The sequence below is a fragment of the Nicotiana tabacum genome, chromosome 1 (assembly GCF_000715075.1).
Source record: "Nicotiana tabacum cultivar K326 chromosome 1, ASM71507v2, whole genome shotgun sequence".
Classification (NCBI taxonomy): domain Eukaryota; kingdom Viridiplantae; phylum Streptophyta; class Magnoliopsida; order Solanales; family Solanaceae; genus Nicotiana; species Nicotiana tabacum.
Window position 1 is genome coordinate 185016220 of NC_134080.1, and position 13853 is coordinate 185030072.

The 13853-nt window shown below is 36.0% G+C and overlaps 2 protein-coding genes across 3 annotated transcripts; one reads left to right on the forward strand and one right to left on the reverse strand.

Moving 5' to 3' along the window:
* The first annotated feature begins 221 nt into the window (after positions 1 to 221).
* Positions 222 to 3551, forward strand: LOC107809854 (uncharacterized). The gene is made up of 9 exons (XM_016634548.2): positions 222 to 422; positions 528 to 608; positions 1811 to 1900; positions 2016 to 2182; positions 2415 to 2484; positions 2683 to 2762; positions 2884 to 2946; positions 3054 to 3130; positions 3260 to 3551. The coding sequence occupies exons 1-9, from the start codon at positions 345 to 347 to the stop codon at positions 3358 to 3360; spliced, it is 807 nt and encodes a 268-aa protein (XP_016490034.1). The 5' UTR covers positions 222 to 344; the 3' UTR covers positions 3361 to 3551.
* Positions 3552 to 4117: 566 nt separating this feature from the next.
* LOC107797475 (uncharacterized) lies at positions 4118 to 11850 on the reverse strand. 2 transcript variants are annotated; one of them, XM_075255217.1, is made up of 3 exons: positions 11158 to 11850; positions 9826 to 9954; positions 4118 to 4444 (listed from the first exon to the last, which is right to left on the reverse strand). In XM_075255217.1, the coding sequence occupies exons 1-3, from the start codon at positions 11485 to 11487 to the stop codon at positions 4271 to 4273; spliced, it is 633 nt and encodes a 210-aa protein (XP_075111318.1). In that variant the 5' UTR covers positions 11488 to 11850; the 3' UTR covers positions 4118 to 4270. The 2 variants fall into 2 exon arrangements, with proteins under 2 accessions (XP_075111318.1, XP_075111315.1); XM_075255214.1 differs by having other exon boundaries at positions 9784 to 9954.
* Positions 11851 to 13853: the final 2003 nt, after the last annotated feature.

A 13853-nucleotide genomic window follows, 5' to 3' on the forward strand; every position in this document is an offset into this window, starting at 1 on the left:
TTTATATAACTATATAAATATTATGACATATTTAAAATTATAAGTCTCAAAAGTCTTATAACTAAAAAAATATTAATTTCAAAACTCTTCTTTTACCCCCACATAAATTAAAACTGATCTAAAAATGATCAAATGACTAAAGTACTAGTCTGTGTTCCGGGTCGGATCAGGACAAATGCCGGGAGGCACAGAATCAATAAAACGACATGATCTTACAAATAAATCAAAATGTTCAATTGAGTCCCCAAGTATTTGATCAAATTTGATTGGCGGGTGTTAAACTCATCCCACAGGTTTAGCCACAGGCGCAGGGTGACCGAGCCTTGTTTGGATTGGGATATTAGATGGAGGATTTGTACGCCTTAGATTTTGACGGAGTTCTCTGTGACAGTTGTGGAGAGAGCTCTCTTTCTGCTGTTAAGGTCATATATCTTTTTACTTGCAAACTCATTGCCTGTTTTGCTTCCCATTATTCAATTCATTGCCCCCTTTTGCCCTTATTTTTTGAAATTTTGTTGGTTTTGCAGGCTGCTAAAGTGAGATGGCCCAGTCTATTCAATGGAGTGGACTCTTCTTTGGAAGATTGGATTGTGGATCAAATGCATGTGGTAAGTTTAAATTTTTCTTTCTTTCTTTCTTTCTTTCTTTCTTTCTTTCTTTCTTTCTTTTCTCTATAGCTCCTATGCTTTTTAGGAGTGGTTTAGCCTTTCAGAGATTTATAACGTTTAGAAATATACATAACCTTTTTTACTTTTTATTTGTATTTGCATAATATTGGCTTGAGATAAGTTTAAATGGAGTAACGTGATCAGGATTCACATAGCCGATCCAAACTCTTGTTTGGGACCGAAGCTTAAGTAGTAGCTGTTGTTGTTGTTGTCGTCGTCTTTCTTTTCTCTTTTTGTGTTAACTTGTCAAAATATTATTCTTTCTTTGTTCATTTCCTTTTTGAGGTACATTGGAACGAGTCTAGTTCATGTTTGTACTTGATCTGGTTTCCATATCTAATTTTGAGACTTAGCTACGTAAGTACTTCTTAGAAAGTCAAAGTATAAGTAAAGTAGCAGAAAGAAAGCTGTTCGTGCAGACGAAGGAGATACATTTCTGGTACTGGTGGTATTGGGCAAGCTCTTTACATTAATTTAGTCTAGACGCGACTATAATGTTGTTACGCTATAGATTGAGTTAAGCATGCTTCTTTGACAGAAAAACAAACTCTCTTTCCATGAGAACTGTCACTAATATAAAGAGCTAAAAAGCGCAAGAATCACACATTGAATATAATGTCATCGCCAGTTCAGTTCACACTTCACATGAGTTTGCCTTTGTCGTAAGTCTATTGTTAAATATTCTCAGCATATCCATCTGGGATGAATGCCTTGGCTAGTAGTTTTGCTGTGTTGGTTTGTCGTGTGTGTGTTTAATCATGTGAACTGTTGAAATCAGTGATGTCGTCAATGGACCGATGATCACTCTGGGTGCTATGTAATAGCAAAAACCAGGTGAAATGCGCATTTCAAACTCATAAGTGTCTCGTCCTTGGAAATGCTGATGGTGCTCCGAATTTTCATGCTTTTGACTCTCAGCAATGGATTTTCCTTTGATTTATTATTTATTTATCTTTTAGTTGGGGGTACCTTGTGAATTAGGGGAGGTAACAGAAGTAGTGAGGAGAAATTAGGTAATATTTGAATTGTCCAAGGGTACTATTTTCTACTAAAGTACCAATCATATTTCAGATCCATATACTGGTGCCAATTGTGTTCAATTTACAGTAATATAGAAGTGATAACCTTCAAACTTTCTGCAGGTTAGGCCTGTGGTGGAAACTGGATATGAAAATCTTTTACTTGTGAGGCTGCTCTTAGAGACGAGAATCCCTTCAATCCGCAAGTCTTCGGTGGGTACGCAAGGAAAAAAAATTTAAAGTGTCTTGGATTTGATAATGCAAATCTATTCATTACAGTTGATGTATCTTAAAATTTGTCGAGGTAATACCTGTCTTAACGTTATAGGTTGCAGAGGGACTAACAGTTGAGGGAATACTTGAGAACTGGGCAAAGATAAAACCCATTATAGTGGCAGAATGGAATGAAGACAGGGATTCTCTTATAGATCTTTTTGGTAAGGTTAGAGATGAATGGATGGACAATGATTTGGCTACTTGGATTGGTACAAACAGGTAAGTCATATCAACCACTTGAATGTCCTGATTAGCCCTAATCTTTTTGCTAATTTATGATCCGTTAATGAACATAAAGAATACAGAATGACAAATGCTATATCAGTTACTTTGAACACGAAACTATAAGTTGGTTGGTGCTCATTTTGTTGTCATTTTTAGAATCACCTATATCATGGCAAAGTTTTTACTGCGTTGAAAAATACTAAATTTTTTGCTGCTTTCTCTACAGGTTTTATCCTGGAGTTCCTGATGCACTGAAATTTGCAAGTTCAAAGCTCTATATAGTAACAACGAAGCAGGTTTGCTAGAATGTGAAGAAAATATATTTCAAACTAATTTATCCTGAAATGTTCACCATGCATAAAAGATATTTATTTTTTAAATCTTTAGCTAGTTCTTGAGGAATGAGGAATTGGGATCATAGGGCGTTGAGTTAAACTGTTGAATCTAATATTTATACTCTGAATCTGACATTGATTCTCCACTTCCATTTGCAGAGCCGCTTTGCAGATGCATTACTTAGAGAGCTTGCTGGGATAACTATTCCAGTTGAAAGGATATATGGTCTGGGCACAGGGTAAGTTTACTTTACGCATGTGAGGTTGGATTAAGTTAATTGCAATAGCAAGAGACATTATCATCCGTGTTGCTTATCTCAAGCATATACTCGTGCTCAGATGATACTTCTTTTTTATCAGCCCTAAAGTGAAAGTGCTTAAGCAACTTCAGGAAATGCCAGAACACCAGGGTCTGACCCTACAGTAAGATTTTTCTAGCATCGGAACTACTTAAACTTCTTTTGGATAGATAGCCATATGGGTTCTACTGCGTGAAATTAAGTGCGTCCACTTTTCTCAATATTGATCAGCTTTGTGGAAGACCGACTTGCTACTTTAAAGAACGTGATTAAAGAGTCCGAGTTGGATGGATGGAACTTGTATTTAGGTGACTTACCATACTCTCTTTGTTTCTTATAGATGCATCGTACTAATTCATTTTTTTTCCTCTTGGGATTCACTTTTATTGGCTAATTGCTATGTTGTACTGATTGCTGGTCTGATTTTCTGGAAGCAGGGGACTGGGGTTACAATACTCAAAAGGAAAGGGAGGAAGCTGCTAGCATTCCCAGAATTCGCCTTCTTGGGCTCTCTGACTTCAGCAATAAGCTGAAATAATCTTGTATTCTTCCAATTAACTTACAATTTTTATTAAATAAGAGGGTCTGCTGCAATATCCTCCGATATCCATAATTTTCTTATAAAATTATGTATTCAGCATCTTGCCCGCTCTGGTCATCCCAATGTATACACAATTTAGTTTGTGGGATGGTTTATGTTATGTTTGAATAAAAATGATTTTATCTTCAGGATTTAGAGAATGCTCTCTCAAGGTCCAAACCCCCATTCATAAATCATACTCTCTCTGTTCCAGTTTATGTGAACCTATTTCCTTTTTGGTCCGTTCCAAAAAGAATCAACCCTTCTAAATTTGGTAACAATTTAGCTTAAAGTTACAACTTTATCTTTAATGAGAAGCTTTTATAACCACACAAATACTCTGGGCTCCATTTGGACTTGTTTAGGACCACAAATTCCAGAAGTTTTTATTTTTTTCTTAAACTCCGTGCCCAGTCAAACAGGTTCACATAAATTGAAACGGAGGGAGTAATGAGTTTCAACTTCTGTGTCACCTAAGAGATAATTATAGGTAGCTGCCTATAATAAGTAGAACTAGCTACCTAGAAAATAAGACTGCTAGAACAGGTTAAATTGCACTAGCCTCTCCTAATTAAGTTCAATCCAATCATAATTTGTGAAAAACATACAGTCCCTTATGAGCTTTCATTACTCCAACAACAGATATTTCCCAGCACAATGTTCATTGATCAAAATCAAAAGAATTCGTTGATATAAATGGACGTGTACAGCTTACTTTTCAAATAGAGCATAAAATTGGTAAGCTCACGGTATCAAATGTTAAGAGGAGGAGATTGTGTAAGATGCCAGCCATGTACACCTGCCTTCTGATAATACACGTTAGAATATAATTGATCAAAATTAGCTGTGAAGAGGTTTTTACTGGTTATTACAACTCATTATGCCTATTCTTCTCTTTTGAGCTGGTATGATCCACTTTACTTTTCTCAGTCTGGATCTTCTCAAATGCTTCTTCGAAAGGAGGATCTCCTGGTCTTCGAAATAGTTGGTCCCCTAATTTAACCTCATATGCTTCTTGTTGGCTTAACAAAAACTCTTTCAACTGCAAAATGGAGGAATACGAGATTCTCAAATTTTCTAGCACACAGAGCTTATTACTCTTTGAAATACCAACTAATGCGTCGTCCCAAAATCAAGAAGAACCGAATAATGTTAAACCGTGCAATAAAGATGCATTTAAGGGCTAAAATTTAAAGCAAAGCTAGAGACTTGATATTATGTTGAATTTGGCAAATCCCACATCGGTGGTTTAGCCATTTGGTAGGGAATTTTTCCCTATAAAAGGAGGCCTAATGTTTAGGATTTAGACACACCTCTCATTTGTCTTCTTATCTTCTTAAGGCATGTGTATCTTCTCTCTTTAGTATTATTTCACTTGTATTTTTGGAGTGGAATAAAATATTAGTTGTGTCCGAGAAAGTAGGCAAAATTGGCCGAACCTTGTAAATCCTGGTGTTCCTTTTGTTGTTGCTTTATTGTCTTATTTATTATTTGGCGGCTGCCATAATTTTTGGTATAGTAGTTGTGACTCATTCACACTATATACATTTGGCTTCCGCAACAATAGGTATTAGAGCCAAGGTACTGTCTAAGTATGCTCTGTGGTTGCAGCATAGTCTGATCTTCCACATCAGAAAAGATTTATCTTGGTAACTGAGTCAAGGTTCTGTCTGAGTATGCTCTGTGGTTGCAGCTTAGTCTGATCTTCCACACCAGAAAGGAAATAATCTTGATTTGTGTCGTCAGCTATTAAATAATATTTGTGTCAAAGATGAGAGACAATAAACAAGAAGAATCTACATCAAGTGTCAATAACACGTCATCATTGGCATCTTCGCTTATGACAAGAATTGTGTCAAATGCGAAATTTACGGTAGAAATTTTTGACAGGTTAGGACATTTTGAGATGTGGCAAGACGAGGTTCTAGATGTCTTTTTTCAACAAGGGCTAGATCTTGCCATTGAAGAAAAAAGACCAGATGTTATTGGAGAAGAAGATTGGAGAATTATCAACCGTGTTGCTTGCGGTACCATTCGATCCTACCTTGCTAGAGAGCAGAAATATCCATACACAAAGGAAACTACTGCAAGTAAATTATGAAAAGCACTGGAGGATAAATTTTTGAAGAAAAACAGTCAAAATAAATTGTACATGAAGAAGAGACTGTTTCGTTTCACCTATATTCCTGGTACCACAATGAACGAACATATCACCAGTTTCAATAAGTTGGTCACAAATTTGCAAAATATGGATGCAACTTTTGATGATGGTGACTTGACCTTGATGTTGTTGGGGTCACTTCCTGATGAGTACGAGCACCTTGAAACTACTCTACTCCACGGGAATGACAAAATTTCTCTCAGAGAAGTTTGTTCGGCTTTGTACAGCTATGAACAAAGAAAGGGAGAAAAACAAAAGGGTGGAGAAGGAGAAACACTTGTTGTGAGGGATCGTCCTCAAAATCAAATGAGGACAAAGAAAGGAAGATCCAAGTCAAGATCTAGACCCAGCAAAGATGAATGTGCCTTTTGTCGAGAAAAGGGGCACTGGAAGAAAGACTGCCCGAAGTTGAAGAATAAGGCCAAACATAACAATGGAAAGACCATTGTGGATTCAAATGTAGCTGATGGTGATGATTCTGATTTCTCATTAGTTACAATAGAGCCATCAACATCATCAGACATATGGTTGATGGACTCGGTTTGTAGCTATCATATGTGTCCCAACAGGGACTGGTTCGTGGATTTTCAAGAAGGAGAATATGGAGTTGTCCACACAGCGGATAACAGCCCTCTTACCTCATATGACATTGGTTCAATACGATTAAGGAACCATGATGGAATGATCAGAACATTAACAGATGTTCGATATGTACTGGGTTTGACGAAAAATCTCATCTCTGTGGGAGCCCTAGAATCAAAAGGGTTCAAAATCATTGCAGAAAATGGAGTGATAAGAGTATGCTCCGGTGTACTAGTGGTAATAAAGGCCAATCGGAAGAACAATAACATGTACTATTATCGCGGTAGTACAGTTATTGGGACAATGACACTAACATCCAGTGACGAAAAAAAGGCAGAAGCAACTAGGCTATGGCACATGCGCTTGGGACATGCTGGAGGAAAATCCTTGAAAACTTTATCAGATCAAGGATTGTTAAAAGGAGTAAAGGTTTGCAACTTGGAGTTTTGCGAGCATTGTGTCAAAAGAAAACAGACAAGGGTTAAATTTGGTACAACGATCCATAATACTAAAGGCATATTAGATTATGTACACTCTGATGTTTGGGGTCCTTCCAAAACACCTTCATTGGGTGGGAAGCACTATTTTGTAACCTTTGTTGATGATTTTTCCCGAAGAGTGTGGGTGTATACAATGAAGAGCAAAGATGAAGTGCTGAAATTTTTTCTCAAATGGAAAATGACGGTGGAGAATCAAACAGGCAGGAGGATCAAGTGTATTCGCACAGACAATGGAGGTGAATACAAAAATGATCATTTTAATAAGGTTTGTGAAAATGATGGCATCGTCAGACACTTCACTGTCAGACATACACCACAACATAATGGAGTGACAGAACGTATGAACCGGATCTTGCTGGAGAATGTACGGTGTATGTTGTCCAATGCTGGCTGGGGCAAAAAATTTTGGGCTGAGGCAGTTACATATGCATGCCACCTCATTAATCGCTTACCATCTGCTGCTATTGATGGCAAGACACCATTTGAAAAATGATATGAAAAGCATGCTGTAGATTATGACTCTTTGCACGTGTTTGGCTCAACTGCATATTATCATGTGACAGAGTCAAAATTGGATCCAAGGGCAAAGAAGGCTATTTTTATGGGGATTACTTCTGGAGTCAAAGGATATCACTTATGGTGTCCTATGACAAAGAAAGTAATATTCAGCAGGGATGTTACCTTTGATGAATCTGCTATGGTAAATAAGGTAACAGAAAATACCAAACAAAATGAGGGTGCTTCTAAGCAGGTGGAGTTTAAGGGAAAATTTATTTTTCCTACACAAGAAGCAGAGGAGGAAACAAATGAAGATTATCCTCTGGAAGAAGAGCCAGTAGAGAGGGAGATTCCAACTCAGGAACCTCAACAACAACTTGAATCAATTGCAACTAGCAGGCCAAAAAGGACAATAACAAAACCCGTTCGTCTTATAGAGACAGTTGCTTGTGCCGCCTCAATTGTAGCTGATGATGTTCCTACCACTTATAAAGACGCAGTCCAAAGTTCAGAAGAAGATAAGTGGAGGATTGCCATGAATGATGAAATACAATTCCTTCATCAGAATCATACATGGAGATTGGGCAATCTCCCGAAGGGAAAGAAAGCAATTGGGTGCAAATCGGTATTTGCAAAGAAAGAAGGATTTCCTAACCAAGAAGATGTTCGCTACAAAGCAAGATTGCCAAAGGATATGCTCAAAAGGAGGGAATTAATTACAATGAAGTATTTTCTCCAGTTGTAAAATATTCCTCCATTAGAATTATGTTGGCTTTAGTAGCACAGTTGGATTTGGAACTAGTTCAGATGGATGTAAAAACTGCGTTTTTACATGAAAACTTGGAGGAGGAAATCTACATGACTCAGCCAGAAGGATTCAAAGTTGCTGGAAAAGAAAATATGGTGTGCAAACTTGAAAAATCATTGTACGGATTGAAACAATCTTCTAGACAATGGTACAAGCGATTTGACGAGTTTATGTTGCGGCAAGGGTACAAGAGAAGCAAATACGATCATTGTGTGTATTTGCGCAAGCTTAAAGATGGTTCCTTTGTATATCTTCTCCTATATGTTGATGATATGTTGATAGCTTCCAAGAATTCGGAAGAAATTGATAAGTTGAAGATTCAACTGAAGAAGGAGTTCGAGATGAAGGATCTGGGTAAGGCAAAGAAAATTCTTGGCATGGAGATAATAAGAGATAGACGTTCAAAGAAACTCTGCTTATCTCAAAAGGAATATTTGAAGAGAGTACTACAACGTTTTGGCATAGATGAGAAGACTAAACCAGTTAATACTCCACTTGCTCCCCATTTTAAGCTAAGTACTACTATGTCGCCAAAAGATGAAGCTGAACGAGAGTATATGTCAAAGGTACCATACACAAATATTGTTGGTAGCTTGATGTATGCAATGGTCTGTACGAGACCTGACATTTCACAAGTTGTTGGAGTTATTAGCAGATATATGCATAATCCAGGAAAGGAGCATTAACAAACTGTGAAGTGGATTCTACGGTATATTCATAATACTGTAGATGTTGGGTTAGTTTTTGAGCAAAAAGGCAATCAGTCTGTAGTTGGATATTGTGACTCGGATTTTGCGGGTAATCTGGACAAACGAAGATCAACTACTTGTTATGTGTTTACTTTTGCAAAGGCACCAGTTAGTTGGAAGTCTACTTTGCAGTCAACAGTTGCTTTGTCTACAACAGAGGCAGAGTACATGGCTATTACAGAGGCTGTGAAAGAGGCAATTTGGCTTCAAGGGTTGCTAAAAGAGTTTGGTGTTGAACAAAAAAGTATCACAATTTTTTGTGATAGTCAAAGTGTTATTCAATTAGCGAAGAACCAAGTTTATCATGCAAGGACGAAGCACATTGATGTTCGGTATCATTTCGTACGAGAAATCATAGAAGAAGGTGGAGTCACGGTGAAGAAAATTCATACTACAGAGAATCCTGCTGATATGCTGACAAAAGTGGTGACTGCGGTCAAGTTTCAACATTGTTTGGATTTGATCAACATTGTTGAACACTGAAGATTGAAGATGAAGACACAACCAAAATTTGTTACTGAGAGAAAATTGAAGATGTGAAATTTTGCCAATGTGGAGATTTGTTGAATTTGGCAAATCTCACATCGGTGGTTTAGCCATTTGGTAGGGAATTTTTCCCTATAAAAGGAGGCCTAATTTTTAGGATTTAGACACACCTCTCATTTGCCTTCTTATCTTCTTAAGACATTTGTATCTTCACTCTTTAGTATTATTTAACTTGTATTTTTGGAGTGAAATAAAATATTAGTTGTGTCCGAGGAAGTAGGCAAAATTGGCCGAACCTCGTAAATTCTGGTGTTCCTTTTATTGTTGTTTTATTGTCTTATTTATTATTTGGTGGCTGCCATAATTTTTGGTATAGTAGTTGTGACTCATTCACACTATATACATTTGGCTTCCGCAACATATTCATCATACGAGTGTTCTGATATTGACGATCGAGTACATTTCTTCACAAAAGCCAAGTATCCATGATATTCTTTAGTCAGTTGATTTTGCAAAATGATACTAACTTCTACCTAATCCCTGATAGTTTTGAGCCATTAGAACAACTCTTTGCTTCAAGGATCAATAGGGAGTTACCAGATAAAGAAGAAGACACCAGATATGGGAGGTTAGACAAACCTCTATAGTGTCTTGACCTTTCTCCATAGTGAACATGATCGTGCTCACATCGACGCCCATGAATTTTGCCTCAATTGCTCCAGTTCTTGCTAGTTTTGTCCATTTCATGGCTATTTCAGAAACCTTCTCCTGTAAACAAGTTTGATCTCAATTAATAATACATTTACTTTGCAATCCTACCTAAGCCTCTGCAAACTAGCTGCCCTTCAGTTCAATTAATTATGCTTCAATCCAAAATAAGTTTGCTATTAATCCGAATAGATCTGAATGGGCAGAGACAGATATAAGATTTTATCTTATGGATTCAAGGTTCAAAATTCTTTAAAAAATGGGTTCTAAACATAATATATTTACCAATTTGTAGAAGTTCTCACAAATATAGCTATGGTCTAAATAGAAAATTGCTGATTGAACCCATCCCGAATACCTGGGGTCGATCCAGTGTTTTGGCATCGGTTTATCCAGACACGATATTTTCTTCAATGCTGAATATAGAATTTTAGGGTTTAGGGTTGTTGTTGTTGTTGCTGAATATAGAATTTTACATGAAAATCCACAAATTAAAATCTGGCCTCTGGAAAAATACATCAGCCACAGCAAAATGGATATAGAATATTTGGATAGTTTACTCCCACCAGCTCGGGATTGAGATGCAGTTGGTAGACAAGGCAATCTCCCTCGGGAATGACCAATATTTAAGATGTAGTTTTTCAACATATTCATATGAGAAGAATTGCAAATTATAAGTAGTATTTTTCATATAATTTTCAAATATTTAAATTTACCTAATAAGCAACCTCCACTTCCAACCAAGAGGTTGTGAGTTCGAGTCTTCCCAAAAGCAAGGTGGGAAGTTCTTGGAGGGAAGGATGTCGGGAGTCTATTTAGAAACAGTCTCTCTACCCCAGGGTAGGGGTAAGGTCTGCGTACACACTACCCTCCCCAAACCCCACTAGGTGGGACTACACTGGGTTGTTGTTGTTTAAATTTACCTAATATTGTACAAATTAACTTTAAAGATTAGTTAAATTAATTCTCGAGAAGCAAAACGTGACAAGTAATTTAGGACCGAGGGAGTATTTTACTAGATTCTATGCTCTAAGTAGGAATATCAATTTAACTCGTCATTACTCGTCACATTATTCCGTACTAATCCGAATTAACAAAAAAGTAACAATGTAGTAATTAAAATTGAGTTTAAGTTTTATGCCGACGGTGAATTAATTATGTGATATGCACAAAATTATAAATAACATGTTATCACTAAAATATTTAAATTGTCTAAGTATATAATTTAAATCCATTGAAATTTAGAGGTAAAGCAAGAGATACCGGAGTCCGAAGAGTTCCAAGTCTGAGTTTGACAAATCCAAAAACCGGACCCGACTGCCGCTTCATCATTTCCGATTGAATTTCCGACGGACTCATCGTGCTAAAATCCATCGGCGGCGGATCGAAATCGGATTCGGCCGATTTCTTTCGTCCCCATTCTCTCCAAGCTTCATCTTCCTCATCGTCAAGGACGTCGTCGAGATCGTCGGAGATTTGGATTCTCCGTTGAGCTCCATGGGCAAATCGGTAAATAATTCCAGTTTCAGTGGCAAGTAATAACAGCACCAAACAAATAACTGTTGATGAATTAATTTGTATTTGCTTTCTCATTGTGCTGATGATTTATTTTTCAGTTAGGGATTTGGTTTATTATAATGCTTTCCGCGTTGTGAATAAATAGGTTTTTGGGAAATTATGTGCTGGAAAGTGGAAGTGTGCATTATTCTGAGCATGTTAAGGCACGATTTGCATGAATGTTCTACTTCACTTTTTTCTTATTTTCTTTTGTTAGAGTGTGGTTTCTAATACTCCTCGGTCTCGTATTATCAATGGTGAATATTAAAATTAGTTGTCTCTGTTATAAATAGAATTCTATTTAAGGTGAATGTCTATATTCTAAAGAGATTCTAGGGTTTATTACTTGATGGCTAAGTTACTCTCTCCTATAAATAGAGGGTTTCATTCCATTGTAAATCATCCCAAAATCAATAAGAGTTCTCTCTTCCTACTTTTTTCTGCAATACTCTTCTTCTTCTTTTATTGTTTCATAACACGTTATCAACACGAGACTCTAACCAATTGAGTAGAAGCTTTGGGATTGAGCATAATGATTGTCAATTGTTCTTTGAACTTCCTTCATGATTAAATTCTGGATTTAAGGTAAGTATTTTACTTTTCTCTTTCAAATTCTTGACATTCTATACTTTAATTTTAAATACAAGCAAAGACGATAAATTTTGATTGCAACTCTAATGGAGTTTGAAAGATATTATAACCACCCAAAGTGGTAAAATTTCTATGTCTTGCCATGATCAAATTCATGTATGATTGTGGGCAAAGAATTGAAAACCCGTCCCATTGAATTTGCTCCATTCTCATTCCCTTTAGATAATGTGATAGCAGTATATGATAAGTCTGAAAGAAGACAAAATTATTACTATGAATGTATCAATGGATGTGGACGTGGCAATAGACGAAATTATAATCGTCATCATTGTGGCAATGAGAACAATAAGGATTATCAAAATAATTATTCACTTTGTGAAAGTAATATTTGTCATCAATTTGACATGAGATTTTATAAAGAACATATAGATGATTATGGTCCATTCATGATGTGAATATAACAACATCTAATTTATGAATACATATTCATTCTTGGAAGAATATGAACGTGCTAGTGGTAGTGAATATACCACACTCACCTCTAGAAGGAGGTTTGAGATGATATAAGAAAATAATGTCATTATTATGGCATGAATGGTCATTGATCACGTACCTATTGCACACCAAAATATTTTGGTAATGCGATTATTAAAGAATAACATTAATGCATGAAACATATCTTGCATATAATTTTGACCATAACTATAATGATATAACTTTCTCTTTAAAAGAGATTCACAATATTAATGTTGATGAATATGTGGTAGTACAAAATTAATTGAGAACTCTGCAAGAGCCAATTATACTATTTTGGAGAAACACAATTAATTACCAATAAGGTATTGTGTTGTAGTAAGTCTCAAAGAAACTTATTCAGTTTCCAAAGTACACGTGAAAGCAGTTGATTATATTGAGACTATAAATAAAGAAAAGATTTAATATCTTCTATTACTACAACTTGTAGCGGGGTAATATGTATGTGAAAAGTTATCCGCTTTATTCTTCAGTTTGTACTACACAAATAAAAGAACATCATACTAAAGTGGATATTTATTGATATAAAAACCCATATCATAATAAACTTGGAGTTTATTGATAATTGCACATGTCATGGTGTAAACTTGAACTTATCAATATTGATAATTTATTTAGTTGGCATAATTGGTTTAGCCATATCAATTTAAGAATGATGTGCAAAATAAAAGAGAGTTCATATGGGTAAATATTAAAGAACTAGAAAGTTCTTTACGAATTCTCTTATATTGCATGTTCTCATTAATTAAATTGACCAACTAAAATTGGGATTGAATCCCATGAATTCTGGAAATATCAAAGGTGAATATGGGCACATTCACCTGCCATGTATACCACATAAGATGCATCTATGAGATGACTACATGTGCGATTATCATTAACCCGCAATATGATGTTTTGCGAGGTAACTTGCTCAGTAATTTAATTTCGAGCATAATTTCCAGATTTTCTATTCAAGAAAGTTTATCTTGATAAGTTGGTTTACATCACAGTTGGTTTAGCAAAATAATTTATTGAGTGCCTCCACTTAATAGCTAAACTATTGTTTATGAGAACAAAGTTATCTATATCAGTTTGTATATTACATTCTCCCCTTACAAGTGGTTCGGGGTCAAGAACCAAATAATTCCATCTTATTATTATTGATATGCGGTGTATATTTTCATTAACACCATAATGCACAAAGATGGATTTCCAAAGTTGAGGAAGCAAGTTAGTTTTTCTAACATGAGGGGGAGACAAGATACAACAGTTGAGAAAAAAGTTACATGGAATGA

Excerpts from the sequence above, each read along its gene's own strand:
- LOC107809854 (XM_016634548.2), top strand. The coding sequence starts at position 345 with ATGGAGGATTTGTACGCCTTAGATTTTGACGGAGTTCTCTGTGACAGT. Across the intron at positions 2,485-2,682 it reads ATATAGTAACAACGAAGCAG|AGCCGCTTTGCAGATGCATT; the intron begins GTTTGCTAGAAT and ends TTCCATTTGCAG. Across the intron at positions 2,947-3,053 it reads CACCAGGGTCTGACCCTACA|CTTTGTGGAAGACCGACTTG; the intron begins GTAAGATTTTTC and ends AATATTGATCAG.
- LOC107797475 (XM_075255214.1), bottom strand. The coding sequence starts at position 11,487 with ATGAGAAAGCAAATACAAATTAATTCATCAACAGTTATTTGTTTGGTG. Across the intron at positions 9,955-11,157 it reads TTGGAACTCTTCGGACTCCG|GAGAAGGTTTCTGAAATAGC; the intron begins GTATCTCTTGCT and ends ACTTGTTTACAG. Across the intron at positions 4,445-9,783 it reads GGTGTCTTCTTCTTTATCTG|TTGAAAGAGTTTTTGTTAAG; the intron begins GTAACTCCCTAT and ends TCCATTTTGCAG.